The 27413-nt window shown below is 40.1% G+C and overlaps 2 protein-coding genes and 1 pseudogene across 2 annotated transcripts in view; all 3 read right to left on the bottom strand.

Moving 5' to 3' along the window:
- Positions 1 to 27413, bottom strand: part of LOC129353068 (NLR family CARD domain-containing protein 3-like) — a 59457-nt gene that overhangs the window by 25861 nt on the left and 6183 nt on the right. The window lies entirely within an intron of this gene.
- LOC129353052 (NACHT, LRR and PYD domains-containing protein 5-like) lies at positions 1887 to 11550 on the bottom strand (annotated as a pseudogene).
- Positions 22678 to 27413, bottom strand: part of LOC129353042 (NACHT, LRR and PYD domains-containing protein 3-like) — a 77118-nt gene continuing 72382 nt past the window's right edge. Inside the window, exons 8-11 of the mRNA XM_055022251.1 lie at positions 26703 to 26876; positions 26345 to 26518; positions 24486 to 24532; positions 22678 to 24344 (exon numbers count right to left, since the gene is read on the bottom strand). Of these exons, the coding sequence (XP_054878226.1) occupies positions 23824 to 24344; positions 24486 to 24532; positions 26345 to 26518; positions 26703 to 26876 (916 nt within the window). The 3' untranslated portion in view covers positions 22678 to 23823. The remainder of the gene's footprint in view (positions 24345 to 24485; positions 24533 to 26344; positions 26519 to 26702; positions 26877 to 27413) is intronic.

Genomic DNA, 27413 nt, shown 5'->3' with positions numbered 1-27413 from the left:
GAACTGACACATCAATTTTTGTTGTCTCCTGTCTGCCCAATTAATCTATTGGCAAGAGATTTAATGATAAAAATGTCTCTGTGTCTAAAATGCACACCAGAAGGCAGCCTAGTGGTTAATCAATCAGAACAACCACATTCTCTAAACTGCCAAATCTTCTCTATATTTTTTGATTGCTGATCAACAAACTGAAACCATTCTGGAGTTTGGCACATAACCGTGTTCCCCCAATAGCTGATGCCTCAACAGCGCTTGCATTGCATATCACTGGCAACCACAGTTCCAGCTGATGGGCGCGGCGATGAGTTCATCTGGTCTCCACCTGCATCACTGCATGTGACACACATGTACTGGCAGCACAACACAGAGTTCTTACTGGTTTGTCTGAACCTGTCAAGAAAATCCGAGATCATCCCAATTCCCCATGCTGGAGATTTTAGTTAAATAAAGTTATCTTTAAAATTAGTCACACAAGTGACATGTAGACCCAGACTGCAATAAAATAAACCTGGTTGTGTGTGTTGTTTTGTCTCCTGCAAACTTAGCTTTAATTATACTTATTTTTTCTTTCTATCATAAGAAATCAGTCAGAGAGAGAGATGAGACAGGAAGAGCAGGTTTCCTGGAAAAAGAGGAAGTAAGATTCCAGCTTGCAGCTGTATAAAAATAGCTGAGACTATTCCTTGTTTAAAAGCATAAAAGATTTAAAGGATGAAATCTAAACACTTTAGGGTTTCCACGTTTGTCACATGCACTTGAATGACTTGGGAATATTTGATCACTTACACCTTTTTAATACAGTTTTATACAATAAAAGACACAAAAAAATATTAAATCACTTGTTAGAATATATTTACAAAGTTTTTCCAACTATTTTTAAACTTTCTAACATCTTTCCTGCAGTTACAGGGTGAGTCTTTCTTCATGACTCTTTAAGGAATGAGAAGCTCAATGTTTTTATCCAATCTTGTTATTAATCAGTGAAATAAGTTGGAGGAGAGACGTTTGGTTCCTGTTGCAGCTCAGTGTTAATCTGTTTAATCTGAGAGATTAGCTCCAGTCTAACACTGCAGTGAGGATTAAAATCAGCCACAAGGTGAGGGACGGAGGAGAGGTCACCATCAGGAAGTTTGAACCTCTGCAACAAACTGCATTTTAATCACAACCAGCTGCTGATTTTACTGTGTTTTGGGATTTCCAGTTAAATCCTTTATTTTCCACTTTGGGTTGAATCAGGTGTGGCCCACGTTGGTGCTGTGGCGGGTCATATCCATGTTGATTTATTCTCAGCTAATAACAGGTTTACTTTCTGTTATCAGATGTAAAATATAGCAGAGATGCAGCAATCAGACCTTTTCTGTCCAACACTGATATCCAGTTTTCATTCTGCTCTGATCTTCCAGTTCCTGGGATTTTTTCTCCAAACAGAAAAATGTTCTGCAGGTTCTGAGTTTCAGGTAGAAGTTCTGAATGGAACAGAAAATATTAAGATTTTCCCACTTTATGCTTCAAACCATTGACCTCTAACCTTCATGAGATGGTAATGTGTTACCTCTACAATTTGGAGGGAAGTTATGTTTTATTGTAGTTAACATTTTAAACTGAATAAACATAACCACATAATAATAAACATTTCCACATATCACTTCCAATGTCCACCGAACTCTCAATTGCCAGGTCAATTGTTTGGGATTCCCCTCCGTTCTTACGTGCGCTTTCTGATTTTAGATCGGCATATTCAACATACCATACACTGTAGGATATAGTAAGATTGTCGTAAAGGCAAGAAAAAAGACTTTAGCGGAACATGCAGAAGTATTATTTGATGGCTCACTCCTTTCCCCTGGGCCGCAGCAAAATTGCCAAATCTTGATCGGTTCATGGTAAAAAAAAAAAAAAAAACGGGGACCACTTATTTAGACTCAAATCAGCACAGAAACACTGAGGAACCATAAGAACAGAATCCAAATCCAGGAATCAGAGGTTCAGTGAATGTGGTGTTGAAGGTGTGGAGGAGGATCAGTGAGTCAGAGGAGACTCTGTAGAAGGACAGAATGCCAGCAGGACAGTCCACATACACTGCTACTCTGTTAGAGACAGAGGAGGAGGAGACGAGTTTGTACGTACGTCATTTGCCAGACAGAGAAACCAACACGATCAGAGCAGTTCAGACTCCAGGAATGATCATTCCATCCAAACACACAGTCTCCACTGTTTCCTTTCCTCTTGATTCTTCTGTAACTCACTGATATATCAACTCTTCCTCTCCACTTGACCTCCAGTAACAGCGACCAGTCAGACCAGTTCTACACAGCAGTTGGTGCCAGTAATCAAATCTGTCTGGATGATCAGGATATGACTGAAGATCCATCATCCATGTCACCTTCCTGTTGTCTGCAGACAGTTTGAGGTTTCTGCCCACTGTGTTTGTGTCGATGGTGAGTTGACAGGAATCTGATGGAGAACAAACACAATCCAGCTGCAGTTATTGATCATTTATTGACACTTTGACTCCTGAATGAGTGATGTGACAGTTTGAAGATGGTTGAATGTGAGCTGCTTTGTTGTCATGAATCAGATGAAAAACACACTTACATTTCCTCAGACCTGGAGTCAAGAATCGGCCTCCAGCAGGCTCCACCCTGAAAGGAGGGGGGTCAGACCATCAGTCTCTTTCAGCAGCAAACATGGACATTACATGTCTCTCAGACACACATTGTCCTCCACCGAGACAGGAACAGTCCAACATCTGGATTGCAAACTGCAATGTCATCTTTGGAATTTTTCTCTGATTTTGATTTTTGAACAAGGTTAGTAAACTAATGCTCAGGTTTTATATCAAATATTGACTCAGTGCAATCTATCCCCACAAAAGCAGACAGGATGTATGCATGGAAAGCTTACATATGCATTTATTAAATTCACAAATTATATTTGAAGTATTGAAACATAGATAATGAGGCACTATCTTTAAGCAGTTAAACATATTTATTTATGTCGGCATCTGCAAATATAATAACTTATAATATCTCAAAAACAAAAGCTACACAAACGAAAAGTTTTAATGGCACAAACCTGCACAACGGAGCACTAACTACTCAGACTATTTGCTGGATTTTTTGACATGGGTGGGGTGTGTCAGCTTCACGGAGGTCTCAGTTTCTCTTCCTCCATGTTTTTCAGACTCAGGGTCCATTGAGAGAAAATACTGGAGCAATAATTAGAACCCACAGCATAAAGCCAAACGTGGCAAAATTAAGTGAATCAAAATGTCCCCAAAGCACTGTCAGACTGACAGGGGCCACCGGGGGATTCCAGGTAGATTCCAGAGACGCGCATCACAGCGGCTCTTCATGCAGGGCCGGCCCGCGGAAATATAGGGCCTTAGACAGATCTAAGGTCCCCCCCCATTTTAGTGAAATAGCAGCAAATTTGCTTATTTCATAACTTCATAACCTTTGACCTTTTCTCTGGTCTGTTTAACAGCTACAGTCTCAGATCAACTCAGCCCTCAGGGACTATCAGCAGAAGAAACAGAAGCTTTATACCTGTTGGGGAAAATATGCTACATTTGCTTTGCATTGTCCCCGCATGATGGCAATGATATAGTCGGATCCAATTAGATTCTTGATTAATATGGGTTGTTGTACGGTGTTTTAAGATCTTGTTCAATGTGCCCTTTTTTTAACTTTGAGGCCCTGCCCCTCCAAAGGTCTTTGCACGGCCTTGGATGAATTGTTTCAGCAGCTTTTATCCAGCAGCTCAGTAAAGATCTTTCCTCTTTCCAACCTGATTTAGTCCATGAAGCAGAACATCTCTGCTGCTGCAGCAACAGGAGGAAACTTCTCCAGCTCTCAACTTCTACACCCTGACTGCTTGGAAACAGATCAGGGAGGAACAACCTTTTCTCCAGGCTGTTCAGGAGGAAGAACATAGTTACTTTATGTACTCTATGTTCTTGAATCATACAAAGAACATAAAGTACAAAAAAAAACTGTTCCCATTCAGTTTACTCTGGTAACGAAGTTACATTTTCTGATCACTTTAAACAAGAGAGTCCATTTACAGCACATTTAAGATGCAGATGTTGAGTAGCACAGAAGTCAGCCAGTAGCACCACCTACTGGCTGTTCACCAGAGGTGGAGAAAGAACTCAAACAATGAACTGAAGTAAAAGTACAAATAAACAGACAAAAATATTCTTTAGTAAAAGAACCACATTAACATTTTTACTGAAGTAAAAGTAAGAAAGAATTGGCTTTTAAAAGTACTTAAAATATTAAAAGTAAAAGTACTTGCTGTATTACCTAATGGCTAATACAATATCATTAAGTGTTTGATCATATTTAATTTTAATTCATCAGTAATGAGCCATTTAATGAACAAATTGCAGATAAATCATGTTTTATTGTGTTTTCTCTCTGTAACAGTTTAGATTAAATTTGTGATTCTATGCATCATAATTTCAGGATGACCTGCGTCTCTCTAACATCCTTAACTGCAGTCATTTTCAATAATTTACAATATTTATGAAAAGTATTTCAGTAACTCGGCTCACAAGTTAAACACATCATACAGATTAATTCCCCACAAACTGTTTTAAAGCTTTTATTTGTTAATGATGATGATTTGTTGCTTACAGCTCATGAAAACATTTCTGATCAGATTAAAGATCAATAAAAACAATTAATGCAGAAATGTGGGTCAAATGAAAAATATGTTTAATTTCTGCTGAAGTTGTTTTAAAACCTGACAAACGAGCCTCATGGGAACCATATTCTAATTTATTGAATATGACTGTAAATATGAGATTATTGACATTAATCCAGTAACAGGATGTGGAGGAGTTTAACGTTACTGGGACATTCATGGCAGGAGACGCTGCGCTATAAATTAAAATTGTCCATATTATATGACTAAAGACATTTCTCCCTCTTCCTCCTCTATCAGACCTTCTCTGCTCCTGCAGCAGGTTCCTCCATACCTGAGAGCTTCCAGTCCCAGTGTGGATCCTTCAGTCCAGCCGACAGCAGCTTCACTCCTGAGTCTCCTGGATGATTGTAGCTCAGGTCCAACTCTTTCAGATGGGAGGTCTTTGAGCCAGAGCTAATGCCAGAGAAGCACAGCCTTCCTCTGAGACCAAACAGCCTGATAAGCTGCAGACACACAATTCATCACATGATGAGAAAATGAGAACATTGAGGTAGAGACCAAAGTCTGAACGGACGGACACGGACGGACGGACGGATGGCCCAGAGTTACCTGAGAGTTTCCAGGTTGCAGTTTGGACTCTTCAGTCCAGCAGAGAGAAGCTTCACTCCTGAATCCTGCAGGTTGTTGTTACTCAGGTCCAGTTCTCTGAGACTGGAGGACTGGGAGCTGAGAACTGAGGACAGAGCTTCACAGCTTCTCTCTGAGAGGTTACAGCCACTCAGTCTGAGGAGACAGGGAGGAAAATATGTTACTAATAATTCTACAAAATTTTAATTTTTTCCAATTAATGTTTGTCTTAGACAAAGAAGAAACTATCTTATTTTACACATGCTTATGTGTTTGGTGTGAACTGATTCATTTATAATTTGGCCTCCAAACTTAAAGGGCAGAACTATAGTCAACAAGGAGCTTGAAAATTCAATTATCCAATTACAATAAATAGAATTAATCCACTTTCATTTTTAACATAAAGATTAATTTTGCTGCTTTAATATTCAACATTCTGTCCAGCTGCTGTAGGAAGTCTGTTTCTCCTTTCACGTCCACCCACAGTGGGACTTTGAAGAGACAATGGACCAATATATAACTGAAACATGATATAAATCATCATTTGTGGATTTCTATTTATCAGAAAACAGTAACATGTGTGTGTCCTTACAGAGTTTTGTTGGAGGCTTTAACCACTGGCAGCAGCCTCAGAAGAACCTCCTCTGAAGCAGAGTATTTCTTCAGGTCAAACACATCCAGATCTTTTCCTGATGACACTAAGATGAAACCCAGAGCTGACCACTGAGCAGGAGACAGTTTATCTGTGGAGAGACTTCCTGAACTCAGAGACTGTTGGATCTCCTCCACTAGAGAACGATCATTCAGTTCATTCAGACAGTGGAACAGATTGATGCTTTTCTCTGCAGACACTTTCTCACTGATCTTCTCCTTGATGTATTGAACTGTTTCCTGATTGGTCTGTGAGCTACTTCCTGTCTTTGTCAGCAGACCTTGTAGGAGTCTCTGATTGGTCTGCAGTGAAAGTCCCAGCAGGAAACGGAGGAACAAGTCCAGGTGTCCATTTGGACTCTGTAAGGCCTGGTCAACAGCTCTCTGATGGAGAGACTTTAGTTTAGGTTTATTAAATAATGAAGATTTCTTAGATGTTTGTGTTTCTTCCATCAGGTTGACTCCAGAGTTGATGAAGGTCAGATGAACATGAAGAGCAGCCAGAAACTCCTGAACACTCAGATGGACGAAGCAGAACACCTTGTCCTGGTACAGACCTCTCTCCTCTTTAAAGATCTGTGTGAACACTCCTGAGTACACTGAGGCTGCTCTGATATTGATGCCACACTCTGTCAGGTCTGATTCATAGAAGATCAGGTTTCCTTTCTGCAGCTGATCAAAAGCCAGTTTTCCCAGAGACTCAATCATCTTCCTGCTCTCTGGACTCCAGTGTGGATCTGTTTCAGCTCCTCCATCATACTTGACCTTCTTCACTTTGGTCCACCAGGAAGTGGATGTACATCTCAGTCAGGGTTCTGGGCAGCTCTCCTCCCTCTCTGGTCTCCAACACATCCTCCAGAACTGTAGCAGTGATCCAGCAGAAGACTGGGATGTGGCACATGATGTGGAGGCTTCGTGATGTCTTCATGTGGGAGATGATCCTGCTGGCCTGTTTCTCATCTCTGAATCTCTTCCTGAAGTACTCCTCCTTCTGAGGGTCATTGAACCCTCTGACCTCTGTCACCATGCCAACACACTGAGGAGGGATCTGATTGGCTGCTGCAGGTCGTGTGGTTATCCAGAGGAGAGCAGGGGAAGCAGTTTCCCCCTGATGAGGTTTGTCAGCAGAACATCCACTGAGGTGGACTCTGTAGCATCAGTCAGGATCTCCTTGTTGTGGAAGTCCAGTGGAAGTCGACTCTCATCCAAGCCATCAAAGATGAACAGAACCTGGAAGTGTTCAAAGCTGTAGATTTCTTTGGTTTCACTAAAGAAATGATGAACAAGTTCCACCAAGCTGAACTTTTTCTCCTTCAGCACATTCAGCTCTCTGAAGGTGAATGGAAATATGAACTGGATGTTCTGGTGGGCTTTGTCTTCAGCCCAGTCCAGAGTGAACTTCTGTGTTAGGACTGTTTTCCCAATGCCAGCCACTCCCTTTGTCATCACTGTTCTGATTGGTTGATCTCTTCCAGGTGGGACTTTAAAGACGTCTTCTTGTCTGATTGTTGTTTCTGGTCTGTGTGGTTTCCTGGATGCTGTTTCAATCTGTCTGACCTCATGTTCATCATTGACCTCTCCAGTCCTTCCCTCTGCGATGTAGAGCTCTGTGTAGATCTGGTTCAGAAGGGTTGGACTTCCTGCTTTAGCAATCCCCTCAAACACAGACTGGAACTTCTTCTTGAGACCAGATTTAAGTTCATGTTGACAAACTGAAGCAAGATGTTCTAAGTTAACACAAAATGTAAATCAGCAACTAAATAAAATCGTCTTTTGAACATTATTTGAATAAATTTGATTGTAGTAAATGTCCGATTTATCAATCAGTTCAAATATCTGTAGAAATCCTCTTACTGGTCTGCAGATGGTCAGCCAGCTTCTCCTGCTTCATCCTCCTCAGGAAGTTCAGTGTGATCTTCATCACTGCGTCTCTGCTGCTCATCCTCTGTTCTTCATCCTCACCTCCCAACACATCATCATCTTCTCTCAGACTTTGTGAGCATCCTGGAACATCTGGTGTCAGAACTTTCTGGATTTTCTTCAGCTCGTTCTTCACAAAAGTGACAATGTTGTCTTCCAGCAGCTGGAACAGAATAATAAATAAAGGAAACATCTTGCTGAAATAAATCACAGAGCCCAACAGCAGATGAATATTCTCTGGTCTACAAAGCACAGCATGGAGATGAATGTGAACAGAACCCATAAAAAAGTAGTTGTACATTTACAGACCATAAATATGGAGTCCAGTTGTGTTTGATGCTGCTGGACAGATGGACCACTGGGAACCTCTGAGCTCTGCTGGTCCACTCTGTGGAGGAACCAGGAACAATTAGGAGGTCAGGAAATATTCATCCAGCAGTTTTCACAGAGGAAATCACCAAGAGTTTCACATTAAAATCCCGAAAGCATTAAAACAAAACATCATATGATCACAATACAAAGAAGTTAGAAAGAGAAAGAGGAAGATAAACTACAAAGATGAAGACCAACTTTTTAGAAATTTAAAAAGGTTGGTGTTGAACTTTGACTTCAAAAGGGGACTGTTTGAACTGTCTGCTGATCTAATGCTGGTGGAGACAGTTTCCCAGAGCTTGAGGACAGTGGAAGGGAAGGCTCTGTCCACACAGGTCTTCAGAACAGTGTGGGACATCCATCAGATTCTGATGTATAGATCTGAGATGATGTGGACATGAAGGAGGTCTGATATATGTGGAAGTGTTTCCATGTGGATCCTCTCCTTGATGTTATTGTGAGGATTTTAAAATGGATCCTGTAGATCCCTGGAATCCAGTGAGCTCACATTATATCTGTCCACACAGAGACAATCAGAAGGTAAAGGTCCATAAAGTGATATCTGGATGTGAGCAGTGAACCAGGTGATTTAAGCAGTTGTAAAGATTTAATGTTCCTGCTGATCCCATTAAGAACCAGCAGAACCTCTGATGGTCCACATCAGTTCAGTTTGGTTGAGTTCCAGCAGATCTCACCAACCACATCATGAAGCTTTCCTTCCCTGATGAACTGCTCTCACAATGCACACAGGAACCAAGTCCTGATGGACCAGAATGGCTTTACCAGGTATTTCCCAGTGGAAATGTGATCCACTGTTAGTCTGACATGGAGCCAGGAAGCAACAGAACATCATCATCAACATCCAGAGATAAAGATATGAAGGTGTTTTCATGAGAACAGAGCAGCTGATTTCTGTAGATAATGGATCAAACCTCTGGAAATATAACTGGAAACATGAGTTCTTACTGGTTCAGTTTAAATAGTTACAGCAATTAGATACAGCTCACCTCTCTGATGGTGGAGATCCAGGAGATTTAAAGTTAATGAAATCTTCCTTTGACCAGTCACTCTTAAAGGACACACAGCTTGGTTCTGGTTCTGGTTCTGGTTTGAGTCTCTGATGGATCCTGACAGAAACATGATGATTAAAACTGAATCAGCAAAGAGGAGCAGCAGCAGCTTCATCACCACGTCTGTTCTGGCCTGATATAGTGAACGCTGTGTGAAAAGGGCTGTGGACAGTTAGAGATGGTGACCTCACCTCTGACCTTTGCTCTGGCTCTCATCTTCCCCACACAGAGTGGTTTTAGAGGGAGGGACTCCCTCCTCTCTGTCCTCACACTGATCCATGCTGCTGAATCCACATCAGCTCACACACACTTTCTAGCTTCACCTGCAGAGGAAACACACATCATTCATCTGCACATCAACTCTTATCATCCTTTACATCATTAGTGCTGGAAAAAGATCAGCTCCTCCTCCTCTGATTGGCTCTTCTTCTCTGCTTCATGTCACTATAAAAGTGTGGCTTTTATTGTTTTATTTGAAAAATAATTATAATTTAAATAAGCCAGCTAGACTGAAATTGTTTTTGGTGCAGTAAGTATTTCATTTTCAGGGCAGAATATTTTCTGAAAGATCAGCTTACAGTTGATGCATTGAGCAATGTATAAAGCTGGTAGTGTGCACAAATCACACCTCTGCTGCCTCATGCGCTGTTGTGTTGCATCTCTGAAGTTTACCTCGGGATGGTTTGCGTATCACACCTTTCACTCAAACTGGACACAGTTTGACCTGTGTGGACATTTATATTAGTCTCCTCTGAGGATTCATGCTTCTTTCTAGAATTATTCATTAAGGTATGAGGAAAGTTTAAATGCCACCACCTTGCGAAGCAGAGCAAAGGTGATGCATGTTGGCCATGCAGTGAGAATGATACATCTTTTGAACAAAGCATTATGTTCGGCCGTGTTGATATGTGTGCACTGACATTTTCTTTGGTGACAAAGTTTATGTACACTTAACAAAAATGTAAACACCCCTTGTCAAACGTGAGTTTTATGAACATTTGGGTAATGCAATATATAGAGAAACTCAAAATATATTTTCAGTCATTTCTGATCCTCATATCAGCATTGATAACATCGCGTTATGACCATTTGTAGCAGATTGATAGTCCTTTGAACATGATAGTGGTCAGGTTGAGAAATTTGATTTTGACCCAGTTGGCTTCTAGCAGGCGGTATTTGTGAACAAACTGCTCAAACTTAAAGAGTGATGTCACAGCATCAGATTGTTGGTAACAAAACATTTTAACTATGACGATTGTTCTTTGTACTTTTACACAGTAAACCTTTCAGCTCCTTAATATCTAAAATGTAAATGTTAAGCAATTTAAAATCTTTGATTTTATCAATGCTGAAACAAAACTCATTTAACAACATTGACATTTTCAACAAACAAATGTTACATTTCTATATCTGTGGTCTGTGTTAAAATGTTAGCACTTAAGCGGTTCCTGAAGGCCTGGGGGGCCATAAGTAGCTGCTTAGTTCATTTATGCATCACGCCTGCTCTCAATGTGATCAGTGTGACGTCATCACCACTGACCGCTGACTTAATTTGGTAATGCAGAGAATTGACATTAATTTTAATTGTATTTTTTATTTGTTGTTTTTAAGACTCTTTAATTGTGGCTTCAAGTCTTGGGATGTCATATCAGTGTGAGGTGAATGCAGTCAGAGAGGCAGAGGAGGCTGCAATCAGCTGCTGTACGTCTTTCAGTCCACTAGATGGAGACATGGAGCAACATTTTCATACACTGACTGAATATTAGGGGCTATTTTAGTTCACATATATTAATTTCTACAAGTAGATTATCTTCACCATCAGAGGTTAACTTTTTAATGTGTTTAAATCAAACATTTGTTTACAATATTTTATTTTGAAAGTACGCAACAGGAAACCAGCTAAAGTTAATGGTGGATACTGGACTTTGATACCAGAAAACAAAATCATAAATCAGTATTTTTGGAGAAGAAAACAAATAAACAAATAATAAGCTGTTCATCCTGTTGTTCCAGTTTCCAGTTCATCAGTAATTTAACAGTCCTGTAGATCAGCCTTCAAACAGCAGAGACATTGAACTTTGAGCTGAGATCAGAAGTGAACCTGTTCTCCAAAAACAAGCAGGAACGTTCATGGAGACAAAGGTTGAGTAGGAAACAAAGAAAACTTACAGTTTGTTCAGATGATCCAGAGTTGAAGAAAAGTATTCGAACAACAAACTGAGACACAACAATCGGACTGAGGTCGCCCACTTTCAGTCATGTTCAAACAGGAAGTAAATGTAATGCTACATAATTGATGACATCACAGCTCACCTGGTTTGTAGTTCTTTCAGAGCAACAGAATCAGAAAGTGGAATGTCTACAGTGAAATCAGGCAGGTTGATAAAATCTTCATGAGGAAGGAGAAAAGTATTTAATAGAGTTCAATTAAATCTAGCTTTTACTTTCCAGTCAAACTCTTTCCAGATTTGGTTTCGAATCCCTTTATGGCACAAAAATGCACAGAAGATAACTCCACTCCATGTTTTATCAATCTCCAGTTCAATCCAGTAAATTGATGATATTAGTTTTCCAAATAATCGGATTGGTTTTCCATCCTGAATGTCCTGAATGTGTGTGTGTGTGTGTGTGTGTGTGTGTGTGTGTGTGTGTGTGTGTGTGTGTGTGTGTGTGTGTGTGTGTGTGCACATCTACACTGCACATACAGTAGCAGAATGTGGTACTATTCACAGCAGCATATAAAGACTGTAATAGAAGTTAAAATCAACAGTTTCCTGTTGCTCCCTTTCAAAATAAAAATTGTTAAAATGTGTGATTGAGTCAGATTATTAAATAGTTAATCTTTTCCACTTATAGAGTTTAATGATTGTGAACTTAAATACTTCCTGTTCAGGTTGAATCAGTGAATGTAAATGTTTCTCCATGTCTCCATCTAGTGGACTCATAGTAGAAGTGCAGCAGCTGATGGCAGCTTCCTCTGCTAATCTTTTTTAGCTGCTGTTGCCAACAACATGGCTCAGTTTAATGTGCCATGTCTGAACCATGTTGGAGAAAGAAGAGAGGAAAATATTCTGCTTCTCTGACCTAAAGAACAGGCCTTCTGATGGTTGTCATTTTATTATCAATTTGCTCAGAAAAAGTTCATATTTTAGTAAAGACCGTCACCGGTTCTGTAAGAAGGAACGGACCAGAACTCTAGCAATGAATCATGAGAACCTTGTGGAAGGAAACCAGAACATTTGACCCAAATTAGACTGAAGGAGATTCTGACCAAACCTGAGGATATGGAAGCAAACCTCTGAATATTAAGTTATGAAACTGTCTCCAATTTATACTTTATATAATTATTCTCTTTCTTATTTCTGAATCATGATTTATTTCACATTCCTGCGTATAGTTTACTTAAGACATCAAAATATACAAAAATATGAATTATGATTTACTAGAAGTTACCTGTGGAAAACCACAAGGGTCAGAACTGGATCCTAAACTTTTATGACTTTACATAAATGATTTATGCAATGAATCTAATTTGTTAACATTTACTTTATTTGCTGATTCATTATTTTGATCTGGTCAGTTTGGAGCAGCAACAGTTTAATGGAAGGAGAATTACAAATATTAATGATGTGACAAAAATAGATTAACACTAAATTATGGGAACATTTTTAACATTTAGTAACAATAAAATAAAAAAAGTGAAAGTGCAAACTTTAAAATGTTATGATTTAGTAGAGATCAGAAGAACATTGATTATTTACAAAGTCTATAATAAACTCCTTTCATGGTGTAAAGAGACATTATTATATGAAGGAAACAAAATATAAACTAATAGGAAATGATTTATTTAGGATGAATATTAAAAATTATAGTTCAGTTGTTAGAGGGATAGTTTGCAATAATTTAGAGAACGATCATTCAGTTCATTCAGACAGTGGAACAGATTGATGCTTTTCTCTGCAGACTCTTTCTCATTGATCTCTCTTTAAAATATTTGCTAAACAAATAAAATAAGAATTTTTATGTTTTTGTGAGCTTGTCTACAAACTTAAGCCCACTTCACACTACACGATTTCTGGGACCTATTTTGCCCTCAAGACAATCTTAGAACGTTCTGATTGTGTGTGTGTTCTGAGTTCTAAGATTGTCGCTCCCGACAATCGTAACCGATCATCCTGTAGTGTGTTACGACTGATCGGGTCCAGTCGGTGGAATGTTGGGACCACTTTCATCTAAAATGGGGGATATTGAATGTGTTTAATCATCTTGGTTCATTCATCGCAATCTCTGTGGTGTTCCTCCGACTTTTTTTTTAAAATAAAAGATAATTATAAAATTATTGCACAGAGTACATCTGGTTGAGATGCACATTCCAATCTTTGGTTGAAATGGTGCATTTGATTTTATTCTGCAGTCATAAAACAATTTTAAACAATATAATAAGTTTCAATTAAAGGAGCTGGAATAGACTACGTTAAGCTTTCGCGGTCAGTTGGGGGGGAAAAGGAGAACTCCCATTTGATTTTCTAAAAACGAATATGCAGGTAATGCTTTCTTCTACTTTAAGCTGCTCTGATGGTTCAGTCATTCTGTTTTCTGAAACAAGGTACAGTATATGCATAGATTCTACAACAACATAAACACAGCAAAAAATTATAAAACCATACGTGTTGAAATTGAATTTTAAATTAGCACAATAGTACACAGGCTAATCTTTACTTAAGACAAACTTAGATAAAGATCCAAACTAAAACAACTGGCCACTCTAAAAGGTTTACATGAATTGTATAGGGAGGATCTTAAAGAAAGACAGACTGAGACTTCCTTAAATCTCTTTAGACAGGGCATCTGTCTGCCAGACAATTAACAAATTCCTTAGCATGGTTCAAAAGTTCACTAGGATCTTAAAACTTTTTATAAATAATTTTATCTATATTAGAATTAAATATATTTCTTTAAGCATTAAAATGCATGTTTTGAATTAGTTACTTCTTAGATCCAAACTTATAGTCATTATTTAGCATTACATTTTGTGCAAGCTTGGTTAAAAATACAAACTACTTTCTTGTGGAATAATTTGATGTCGCAGACAGAGGTCGTAAATTTAGCTCAGGGAGAGTTGCAGGAGATGCCTGGTACGGCAAAGACCCAGTTTGACAATCCATATATCTGCCTTTGGGGCTCTTTAGCAAGAGGTAATAAAATTAACATTTAAGACAGCCCACACAAAGGAGAAATATATATATTTAAATGAGGAGAATACACATTCGTATAAAATGCTTTCTTTTACATCAGAAGTCCGAATCTCTTTGTGCTGAGTGAGAGTTTCCCAGAAGATGCATCTTTTGTTTGTGTTTGTATTTCCCTTTTTACTCAGTTAATTGTTTCTGTTTTGTCATGTCTTGGACTTTTGATGATCTAGGTGAGATGCTTATTGTAATATTCTTCTTGCATTGATGTTCTCTGGATAAAACTCTAGACATCTGAAGTCTGACCTTGTTCTTTCTCCCTGCACATGTATACAGATACAAGAATTCGGGACAAGAGGAATAAATAAACGAGCTAAATCAATTTAATTCCTCTTTTTAAATCTTAACAATACGTAAACGGTAATGATTAATTAAATGACAAAACCGAAAACATTAAAAACAGTATTTTTTCTGAAAAAAAGAAAAAACCCTCACCTCCATGTTGCGATGCAACAAATATAATCCTTGCTCACGATATCTCCAGTTCTTAATAAAAAGCTTTGATTTTTGGTTGCATCTTTTTTGGGTTAACATAAGTCCGCAAACTAAAGTTTCCACTTCAACGTCGTTGTCCATGTTTGTTTGTTTACTCTAAATTCAGCTGTGGTAGCGCAGAATTTTAATTTGAAGGGATTTCGTATCTGGAATTAGAATATCTCCGAGTGAAACCTCACACTCTACGATTGAACCCGTTACACCTACGATTTTAAATCGGCTAGTGTGTGGTCTCTCTCTCACGTTTTCAGAATCGGCCGACTTTTGTAAAATCGTGTCGTGTGAACCGGGCTTTAGCTGGAAATCCTTGAAGATGAATAAAATCATAATTTCAAAACTGTTTATTGTATTTAATCAGTTTTTCTTCATCAAATATTAAAATCAGTTTGTTGATCTGAAACATTTCAGGTGGACAAAAAGGCAAAAAGAAAATACTTGTCACAGCACTTTATGTTTCAGGTCCAAAGAAATCAAGCGGTCCCATTTGGATTTAGAACACAATGTTCTGTTTAAGGTGTGACTGGAGTCCAGTTGTTCAGGGTTTCTGGATGAATCCAGAATCTTCTGGATCAAACAAACCAGACGCTCAGATCTTCTCATCTGGAACATCTGGGAGAGATTCTGACTGAAACTACAGACATCCGGATCAATGAGGATCTGAGATCTGAGAATGTTACTATGAAGCATTTTAATCATCCTGTCTCTGTTTGGTGGACAGTGGAGAAAAAGAAGCAGAAAAAAGCTGAACTAAAAACTGGAACATGATGGAAACCAGAACTTTCTGATCTCGAGATCTGGAAAACAAAGTTTAACTGAGAGATTACTGAAGCTTGATGTTCAGTTGAAAAATATGTATATCATTTTAATTATTAGAACATTTGAAATGTTGACCACACAGAAATTAAAATAAAAAATTAAAATTAGATATTTTCAGTTTTTTTTTTATCAATATGATTTGACTGTGGTCTTAAAATGTCATGTGGTGCAACTATTCTGTCCTCACGCAGGTGTATCTGCTTGAGACAGATAGCGAACAAAAAATAAAAAATAAACTCCAAACGTTGCGTCGTCTGAACTTTTATTTCTCTTTTCTGTAAAAAGACAAAGATGCTAAAGACTTAGAACAAGCTGTCGCTCAACCACGTTACACATCAGAAAAATGCTGGATAGACTGAACTAAACAAAACCTAACTCAAATACTACCACAAGGGGGCGGCAAGACAACAGAAAATAGGACTCTCTGTAATCTTTTAGTATTACAATACACTCCCCGTCTGGTATATAAGGAAATATACCACTCTGATTCAAACATTTGTGGTAGTGTCGGATAAAAGTACTATTACATCATTAACAGACCTAAGATACGTTTTAACAGTACCTTGTTTCACAATGTTAACCTCAACTTTCCTCACCCTGTGTCCCCACTGGGAATGGCCTTGACCACAACACCAATAGGCCACTCATTGCGTTTTACTTGGTTATCTTTCAGGAGAACATTTCGCCTTTCTTCTGTCCACTTTTGCCTTGTCTGCAGTGTATGAAGATACTCTTGTCTCCATCTTTTCCAAAAACAATCTGCAAGACCCTGAACTTGCCGCCACTGGCCCTGTGAAGGTCTTTGAGTTCAAAATCTCCAGGTGGTGTAGGAACAACACCAGCTTTCTGCGTTAGAAGCATTGCGGGTGAGAGAACTTCAGGTGCTTCAGGATCATTTGAAACTGGAACTAAGGGTCTGGCATTTATTATAGCCATGACCTCTGCCATGAGGGTGACCAAAACCTCATGTGTGAGGCAGGTGGTTGAAGTTCGTGATAACAAGCCATCAAGAATGCGTCGAACGAGTCCAATCATTCTCTCCCAGACTCCTCCCATGTGAGAGGAATGTGGGGCGTTGAATGTCAGGTGCAGCCTTTGTCCCGTAGATAACTTGTGATCTCTGGGTCTTGAGCATTGATTTGTAACTCATTGCACGCGCCAACAAAGTTTGTCACTTGGTCTGACCGTAAGTGTTTGACAGGTCCTCTGATTGAGAGGAAACGCCGTAAGGCGTTTATGAAACTCGAAGTTGACATTGTCTCTATGACCTCTATATGCACGGCCCTGGTACTGAGGCAGGTGAACATTACTGCCCATCTTTTACAGTCGGTGTTATTTGCCCTTGTGCAAGGAGACTTGACATTCCAAGGCCCGAAGACATCCAGGCCTACATGGGTAAACAGAGGGTCAACTGCAAGTCTGTCAGAGGGCAAACTAGCCATTTTCTGCACTTCTGTGCGACCTCTAAGTTTCCTACAAGTTACACATTTGTGAAGTACACTGTAAATTAACCTCTTGCCACCAATAATCCATAATCCTGCTGAGCGCAGAGCACCTTCAGTGAACTGTCTGCCTTGGTGAGCAACTTGGCTGTGATAATATCGAACTAAAAGAATGGCAACATGATGATTACCTGGAATTATCACAGGGTGTTTTTCCACATCTGGAAGATCTGCTGCTTGCAAGCGTCCTCCGACCTTTAACAACCCACCATCAACAATAGGCTTGAGTTTTGCAAGAGGACTGTGTGAGGAGATGTCTGTTCCTTTTTTAAGACTTTCAAACTCTTCTTTGTAAGTCTCACTTTGAACACACTGAATGATTGCTGTTTTTGCTGTGAGATTTCTGTGGTACTGTGCCAACCTTTACATGTGCCTGAAACTTTAGAGAATGACTTAGCAACATGAATGAGAGATTTGATTGCTCTTACTACAGATTTCCAGCTTGAGAAACGAGCAAACCTGTGGGATCCAAGCCCTTTTTCCTCTGCTTTAGTTGCTAGGGAAATTACTTGAGGACGAATTTCAACATCTGTTGAAGGCTGGACAAGGTCAAAAGTCTCTTTGTACTGTTCTGGATCTTTTGACTCGGTCTCAGACAGTGTGAGAAAATGAGGTCCAGAGAGCCAGGTAGTCTGTTGCAGTTGAGTTGCTAATACAGCTCGTGTCCCATGATCTGCAGAGTTCTGGTCAGTAGTGACAAAATGCCACTGGTCTGGTTTGGTAGACTTGCGAATCTGAGCGACTCTGTTAGCCACATATACATAGAATCTGCGGGTGTCATTATGGATGTAGCCTAGAAACTATTCGCTGTCTGTGTAGAAGTTCACTTCATTAAACTCAATGTCACTTTCATCTATGATCACTTGAGACAGTTCCACTGCCAATACAGCTGCACATAATTCTAAGCGTGGGATAGTGTGGGCAGATGATGGTGCCAGCTTAGATTTGCCCATGACAAACCCAACATGACATTGGTGACCAGTGTCAAAAACCCTAAGGTATGCTACAGCTGCTATTGCTGTTGTTGAAGCATCTGAGAAGATGCATAGTTCCCTTCTCTGAGTCTGGGATGCTGAAACTCCAACAAATGGTCTATGGATTTGGAGATGTTCAAGAGCGGTAAGTGAATCAGACCACCTTAACCACTCTGCCTCTCGGTCTGCTGGTAAAGGCTCATCCCAATTTTGCTGTCCAATAGTCAACTTTCTGTACAGTGCCTTTCCTTGGATTGTAACTGGGGCAGCAAATCCAAGGGGATCATAGAGGCTGTTGACAACAGAAAGTATTCCTCTTCGAGTGAAAGGTTTGTTATCCTTAGCAACTCGAAATGTGAAGCAGTCATTTTCCAAGTTCCAGCTCACTCCAAGACTTCGCTGAAGAGGGAGAGGGTCAACATCCAAATCCAAATCTTGAGGTCAGTTGCTCTTTCTTCTGGAGGAAATGCGTTCATCACATGACTGACATTTGAGGCTATTTTGTGAAGCCTTATATTGACTCTGCCAACATGTTTCCTAGCTTGTGGTAGGAGTTCGATGGCTTCCCTTTCATTGTCCACTGAAGCCAGTCCATCATCCACATAGAAGTTCCGGAAGACAAACTGTTTTGTGTTGGAACCATATTCTTCTTCTCCAAGCTCAGCTGCTCGTCTGAGACCATAGATTGCAATAGCCGGAGAAGGACTGTTGCCAAAACCGGCACCTTCATGCAAAACTCCATGATTTTTTTGCTAAGGTCATTATCTTGGAACCATAGAACCGAAGGTAATTTCTGTGGCTTTCTTTGACTCTGAAGCAGTAAAACATCTGCTCAACATCTACAGTAACTGCAACTCGTTTTTGCCTAAAGCGCAGTAGAACACCCAGCAATGTGTTGTTTAAGTCAGGCCCCCTAAGTAGAATGTCGTTTAGTGAAACACCTTGTATGAGGCACTTGAGTCAAACACAACACGTATTTTCCCCGGTTTCTGGGGGTGGTACACTCCAAATGTTGGTAGGTACCAGCATTCTTCCCCTGGTTTGAGTGGTGGTGCTTCTTCAGCTTGGTCATTATCAAAAATCTTCTGCATGAATTCAGTGAATTGTTGTTTTCATGTCTTTCTTTTCTCCAGTGTCCGTAACAGAACAGTAAGACGCTTCAAAGCCTGTTCTCTGTTGCTAGGAAGTAGAGGACGTAGGGTACGGAATGGTAGTGGTGCCACCCAGTGATTTTCATTGTCCAAATAAACCTCTCTGTCCATGATTTCAAGAAAGATCTTGTCTTCAATAGACAAGGCTGTTTTGTCATCATCAGGGTTCTTTTGGAACACATTAAGCCCCAGATTGTCAGTTGGTTTGACTGCAACTGTTTGTGTGATGTCCAATATAGTTTGCTGAATGGGATCAGTGAACCTCTCTTTGATGTGAATTTCACCAGGACAAGGTTCAAGAAAAGAAGTGCGTCCATTTTTTAGCACATTTGTTTTGTACACGTTCACCTTAGTTTGTTTGTGTGCCCCTCCAAGACACACTTCACCTACGATAACCCAGCCCAAATCTAGTCGCTGGGCATAAGGTGTGTTGTGCGGACCATTGTGCTGTTCGCGTACTTTATGGACACTTAGGACATCTCCCCAATAAGAGAAGGATGGGCGTGTCTGGCTCCATTGGAGGTATTTCCCCTGCAATGGGAGCTAGATGGGGGAAATACTGCACAATGTCAGGAGTAGGAATTTCTGAGCGATCATCTGGCATAGTATTGCATTCTAAAAGAGGTGGGAGAGCTACATGAGTCTTTCCATCCAAAGACGTAACAACAAAATTGTTAGCCTTTCGTCCTGTTGCCTCTTTTATTCCTCCACAAGTCCTCAGAGTATAAGTGGTAGCGACTGCATCAATGCCAAACATGTCGAAGTAGGCTGACTTTGCAAGAGATCGGTTGCTTTGGTCGTCCAAAACCACATACATCCTTTGGGCCTTGTTGGGATCGTTAATAGGTACACTTTCACTAATGAGATTTTTGAACAGGATCTGAGTCCATGAGTTGTGTCACAGATCTCTGTACATTTTGACGTAACCTCCGGGGATGGACTATTTTCTTGCTCCCCGCCTTGCTCTTGCTGTGTTGCATCCACCTCTGTAACCCAAGGAGCAGGACCAGGATGTAAAGCAGTTAGGTGCTTGTCGCTGTTGCATTCTTTGCACTTCACAGAAACTTTAGTCTTTGGCTAAGTGCTTAGTGGATGAGCAACAACGAAAACAAATGGAGTTTTCTTTTAGATAAGCTTTCCTCTCATCTAAGTGTTTCATTCTAAAACCACGACACTTTGCCAAGGGATGTGGCTTACAGTGTATTGGGCACCTCTCTGATGGTTCCTCTGGTTTCTTTTCTGATACTGTTGATGACTGCAGGTGCGACCGCAACTTCAGTTTTTCTCACTGACACTGTTTTGTAAGTGTTGTTGTGCCTTAATGGTTTCTCTGCCTTTACATGAGTCATAACACCACATGTAGAGAACATAAAACTTGGATCATTACGTGTTTTTGCTTGACTACATATAAAACTTACAAAGAAGCTGAAGGGTGGAAAGGAAACATTATGTTCTTCCTTGTATTTAGAACCCTTTGTAATCCAGCGTTCTTGTAAGGCATAAGGAAGCTTTTCCACAATAGGGTTAACCCCTCTGGCTGTGTCTAGGTAGGCTAAACCTAGTAATTTTCCACCTGACTTAGCTGCCTGAATCTCCATTAAAATATCCCCCAGTTCTCTAAGACGCTGATTTTCTTTGTTGGATATTTTTGGAAAAGTCTCTAGCTTTAGCAGAAGTGCATTTTCTATAATCTCAGGGGAACCATATGTATCATCTAGCCTTTGCCACACCATAGCGACACCTAATGACGGATTGTGGACATGGACTGACCTGATACGCAAGGCTTGTGGTGATGAGTTTGGACCTAACCACTTTATCAGGAGGTCAAGTTCTTCCCGTGCTGTTAAGTTAAGCTCTCCAGCAATGTCTTGAAACGAAGTTTTCCAGGCCCAGTAGTTTTCTGGATGGTCATCAAATTTTAGCAGCCCAGAGCTTACTATCTCTCTTCTGACGAGGTATTTGGAGAGATCAGCTACTTGAGCTGGTTCACACGGGTAATCTCGTAAACTGGATGTTGGTGACATTGGCGTAGGAAGATGAGGTAGGTAGGCTCTGTTTTCTGCACCAGGCGTTTCTTCATCTTTAATGCAGAGCTCAGATAAACGAGGCACTTCGTTATGATTAGGAAACCACGGAGTTGGGTCAGAATGAACTCGTTCTGCACTCATGGGCATGGCAGGAGATTGTTGTGAGACTGGAGCTTGCTGCTGAGCGTTTAGTGTCACGTAGTGGGCCTGCACGTACTCACTCGTGCGTTGAGTGCGATCCTCCGGGTAAATCTGGCTTCTTTCTTCAAGTGAATCCACCTCTGATGCTGCTGCGGCTTCATAGACTGCAGCTTCTGCTGAGGCTGCTTTTGCACTCCTGTTTAGTTTTAGGACGTACAGATTTGCCTCCAACTCTGCTTTGCGCTGTTCCGCTTCAGCTAACATTTTCTGATTTTCAGCTTCAATGCGGGCTTTTTGTTTCATCATCTCTGCTTCTTGAGCTGCATACTTAGCTTCTATCAGGGCTGCTTGTGCTTTAGCTTTAGCTTTGGTAGCTGCTGCACTGGCTGAGGACTTACTCGTTCTCCCTGACGACTTGGACGCTGCGACTTGCGACAAGACCTCAAAGTCTGTTTGCCTTCGTTGTTCCATGATGTTCTTATCGTCGTGGTCGACGACAGTGAATCTGCTCCCAGCCGGTTGTGTAACTGTCTTTTTACTATTCTGTCCTCACGCAGGTGTATCTGCTTGAGACAGATAGCGAACAAAAAAAAAAATAAACTCCAAACGTTGCGTCGTCTGAACTTTTATTTCTCTTTTCTGTAAAAAGACAAAGATGCTAAAGACTTGGAACAAGCTGTCGCTCAACCACGTTACACATCAGAAAAATGCTGGATAGACTGAACTAAACAAAACCTAACTCAAATAGTACCACAAGGGGCGGCAAGACAACAGAAAATAGGACTCTCGGTAATCTTTTAGTATTACAATACAGCAACCATAATTTATCTGAAAGTAAAGTATTTTCTACGATTTATTTAAAAAATTATATGTTTATATTCAAACCAGTTTTTAATTTTCTTTGTATATTTCTGACAATTATGACAGTTTTCCCCAAAAAATGAATCTGTTTCATTTATAATTGTCTTATATTTTTCTTCATCATTTCATCAAACTGTGTTTAAAATAAATAATCACCAGTCACTTGAAGATACTTTATTAGTGATTAATATTTCTGCACCAGAAATTAGATATTGCATTTTTAGTTCAATACTTTTTAATTGTTTGCAATAAATGATTTATATAATAAATGTCGGCCAGTAAACGGGTCAAAATCCTTGAAATAATAAAAATATTATTACATCCAGTAAGAGTACATTACAATAAACACAAATTAAACACACCAATTTAATTCACATAAAAATTAATGCAGTATCAACTTTGTAACAAACATTTCAATCAGATCCTCATAAAATCAGAATGTTCAGTTGATTGATTTGATTTTCTGAACTTTTTACAGTTTAATTTAAAAACTTGATAAAAACAGAAATGTTCAATCTCCCCAATGTAAGAACAATAATGACAACATAATAATTCAGTTTAATGTGATTATCTGAAGCAGAACCAAGTATGATCAATAATGTAATCAATAATCAATAATGTAATCATTCACAAGTTCCCCAAATGTTGCTTCTTTCAAAACAGAAAAGATTTCAATGAACTCTAAACCATTATATTACTCCTGGGTAGAGACGCTCCCATCAGGCTTTTTCCTGCCGGTTCTGATCACCATGAGGTCCGATCACTGCTGATCACAGATATCGATCACAGATATCGATCACAGATATTGATCACATGGATTGGCTGTTAATGTTTCGCTTTAGGTAGAAATGCTACTATGTGATCTGGCAAAATGGAGCCATAAAATCACCTAATTAGACAAAAACATGTTCAATACTTGCAGCTCATGGCTGATTGTTCTGGTTCTGATGGTTTGGTTCTGACCCAGTAGAGTAATTCAGCAGAACACAGAGAGGAGGCAGAGGAAGTCCATTTGTTCTCTCAGATTATCTCATTTTAGGACATAGAGAAAGTTACATTAAAACTGTTTTAAAGTTTCCTCCTCAGTACCGCATAGCGGTGAAAATCAAAAAAGAAAATCAAAATCTGGATCCTGGAATAATCCTGGAAAAATCCTGGAATAATCCCAGCTTCCATCTTTAAAGGACTGGAAGAAGAAAAAGTTTCCAAGGAATCAGTCAGAATCTTTTCACCAAGAAATAGATTGTAGAGACTGAACTATCTGTTCAACAGTGAGAGAGTTTCTCTGACAGGAGGAAAAACTTTAGACTCAAATCAGCTCAGAAACACTGAAGAACCATAAGACCAGACCCCAAATCCAGGAATCAGAGGTTCAGTGAATGTGGTGTTGAAGGTGTGGAGGAGGATCAGTGAGTCAGAGGAGACTCTGTAGAAGGACAGAATGCCAGCAGGACAGTCCACATACACTGCTACTCTGTTAGAGACAGAGGAGGAGGAGAGACGAGTTTCTATGTTATTGTGCAAGACAAAGTAACCCTGACGATCAGAGCAGTTCAGACTCCAGGAATGATCATTATATCCAAACAAACAGTCTCTACCAATTCTTTTCCTCTTGATTCTTCTGTAACTCACTGATATATCAACATCTCCACTCCACTCAACCTCCCAGTAACAGCGACCAGTTAGACCAGTTCTACACAGCAGCTGAGGATGATAAAATCTGTCTGGATGATCAGGATATGACTGAAACTCCTCATGTGTCACCTTCCTGTTGTCTTCAGACAGTTTGAGGTTTCTGCTCACTGTGTTTGTGTCGATGGTGAGTTGACAGGAATCTGATGGAGAACAAACACAATCCAGCTGCAGTTATTGATCATTTATTGACACTTTGACTCCTGAATGAGTGATGTGACAGTTTGAAGATGGTTGAATGTGAGCTGCTTTGTTGTCATGAATCAGATGAAAAACACACTTACATTTCCTCAGACCTGGAGTCAAGAATCGGCCTCCAGCAGGCTCCACCCTGAAAGGAGGAGGGGGTCAGACCATCAGTCTCTTTCAGTAGCAACATGGACATTACATGTCTCTCAGACACATATTGTCCTCCACTGAGACAGAAACAGTCCAACATCTGGATTGCAAACTGCAGTGGATGTAGGAAGGACAGTTGGTGCTGCTGCAGCACAACTCATTTCTCCAAACACAGGAAAAGCTCCAACAGAGAGGAGAAAGGAAATCCCTCAGTAACAACCTGAAGAAACTCACTGAAGCCTAAAAGGACATCAGGAAACTAAGGAAACATTTCTGGAAGCTCCACCTGATTTAATAATCAGCATTAAAATAAAATCAATCTAAACTCTGATCAACACCTGGATACCTGATCCATCCACACTCCCACACACAGATGAAGGAATGAAACACTAAACAGCCCTGCTGCTGAAAACCTGCTGTGGCCTCACTGTAATATCCAGAAATACAAACATTCAAAAGGAGAAGCTGCATCACATTCAACAAAGATTCAACAAGAATCAAAGATTTGATCTCTGAGCTCAGACTCACAAACCAGGGAGAGGCTTTCATCATCACACACCTCTGACAAACACCTCCAACCTTTCAGCACTTCCTCTACCAGCCAGCACCACCAGGTGGCGCTGCACACATTTACAATGAGCCCAAGAAGAAGAAGAAGCATCCTGAATCCAGCAGCTGCAGTAATGGCTTGTGAAAGTGTCCAAGGAGCATCTGGAACCAGAACCAGCAGATCCAACAGTCCAGAGAGTCTTTGTTTGCATCTTTCCTCTCAGATTTCCAAGCTGCTCTGAGAGGGAAATGACATCATCACTCTACTGATGATGTCACGCTCTGATATCACTGACGAGGAGCTGCTGGACTTCTACATTTCCAGCATGGAGGACAGAGAAGATCTCAGCTCTGATGAGGAGCTGGCCTGCCTTCACTCTGATTGCGGGTCAAAGAAATATTTCCAGATGAAGTCAGACTAAAATGTTGGATTGTCCTGCTGTTGCAATCAGAGGCCAAGAAGAAGCTTCAAGTTCTTCTCCTGTTCAGCTCCACGTTCCTGTCAGAGACTTCAGCTCCTCATGAGGAGAACAACTAAAGCCTGGAACAGACTGACACCAACATCCTGACATCTCATCCCTGAACAAAGCTTCTACTTTGTTCAGGGATTCTTCATTTCCTCTGGAAAACAAGGGATTTCCATTCTCTCCTGATTCTTTTCATTCTTTGATCATTTTCCAGATGTCGCCCCCTGGTGGAGATCAAACTACTAAATGGATGAAACTTAAAATTCTCACTTTCTTTCCTTTCCTCATGAATTGTTTTCTTCACTTTTTATGTATTTTATATTTCATTAAATCCTGAAAGTTGTGAGTTTTGTTCAAAATCTAAAGTTCTTTATTTTTCTCTCCCAGAACTTTAAACATCCATCTGACTAACATGGAGTTACTTTTTTTCTCATCTTTGCTTCTTGGGGCTGATTGGTCTGGAGCTCCATCAAATATTGTTTTAAAGTCTTTCTGCCATCAGTAGATCATAATGGACATATAACTGAACTTCTCTTTTAGTAATTTAGTCAGAGTCCCTATTAAACCATCCCACTCTTTAATTTTCCTTGTGATCCGTTCTTTGTCTAGAGAATATTCCAGAAAACTGGGTGATGATCTCTGCCTCCAGATGAGGCGTCTAAATATTTAATTATCAAATTAAACATTAAGTTTCAAACTAAATGTTTCTCAGCAGACTGACTAAAGACATTTCTCCCTCTTCCTCCTCTATCAGACCTTCTCTGCTCCTGCAGCAGGTTCCTCCATACCTGAGAGCTTCCAGTCTCCAGTGTGGATCCTTCAGTCCAGCCGACAGCAGCTTCACTCCTGAGTCTCCTGGATGATTGTAGCTCAGGTCCAACTCTTTCAGATGGGAGGGGTTGGAGGTCAGAGCTGAGGCCAGAGAAGCACAGCCTTCCTCTGAGACCAAACAGCCTGATAAGCTGCAGACACACAATTCATCACATGATGAGAAAATGAGAACATTGAGGTAGAAACCAAGGACTGAAATGATGGATGGATTTGTAACATGTGGAATAATTAAGAAAGCCAACCAACTGCTGGGATCTGTAATTATGCTTCTTTTTGCACCTAAGATGCAGCAATTTGTCAAGTATGCAGAGTTACCTGAGAGTTTCCAGGTTGCAGTTTGGACTCTTCAGTCCAGCAGAGAGAAGCTTCACTCCTGAATCCTGCAGGTTGTTGTTACTCAGGTCCAGTTCTCTGAGACTGGAGGACTGGGAGCTGAGAACTGAGGACAGAGCTTCACAGCTTCTCTCTGAGAGGTTACAGCCACTCAGTCTGAGGAGACAGGGGAAAATCTATTCTTAAACAATTCCTCAAAATTTATGTTCTTTCATATCAACAATGTTTGTTTTGGACAGAGAAGGAACTGTCTTATTTTACACAACTTTTGTCTTTTTGTGAACTGGTTGATTCTGTAGTTGGGCCTCCAACCTTAAAGAGCCGAACTACAGGCAACAAGGAGATTGGAAAGATCATTATAAAATTCTACAATAATTTCAATTTTAACAAAAGTGGAGGATTTTTTCTGATAGAATATGTAACACTATGTCCAGCTGATGAAGGAAGTTTGTTTCTTTGTGTGCATCTCCCCCTCATGGGACACTTTGAAGAGACAACACACCAATATATAAATTGAAACATGAATATTCACTTCATAATTAGCAGATTTATATCAATCTGATCATTTGGATGAATATGACCCATCCAAATGGGTTGTATTTAAATGAATTAACAATGTGTGTCCTTACAGAGTTTTGTTGGAGGCTTTAACCACTGGCAGAAGCCTCAGAAGAACCTCCTCTGAAGCAGAGT

Source organism: Poeciliopsis prolifica, unplaced genomic scaffold (genome assembly GCF_027474105.1).
Source record: "Poeciliopsis prolifica strain line A6 unplaced genomic scaffold, Auburn_PproV2 SCAFFOLD083, whole genome shotgun sequence".
Taxonomy (NCBI): Eukaryota; Metazoa; Chordata; class Actinopteri; order Cyprinodontiformes; family Poeciliidae; genus Poeciliopsis; species Poeciliopsis prolifica.
This window is presented reverse-complemented; position numbering and strand designations above follow the sequence as displayed.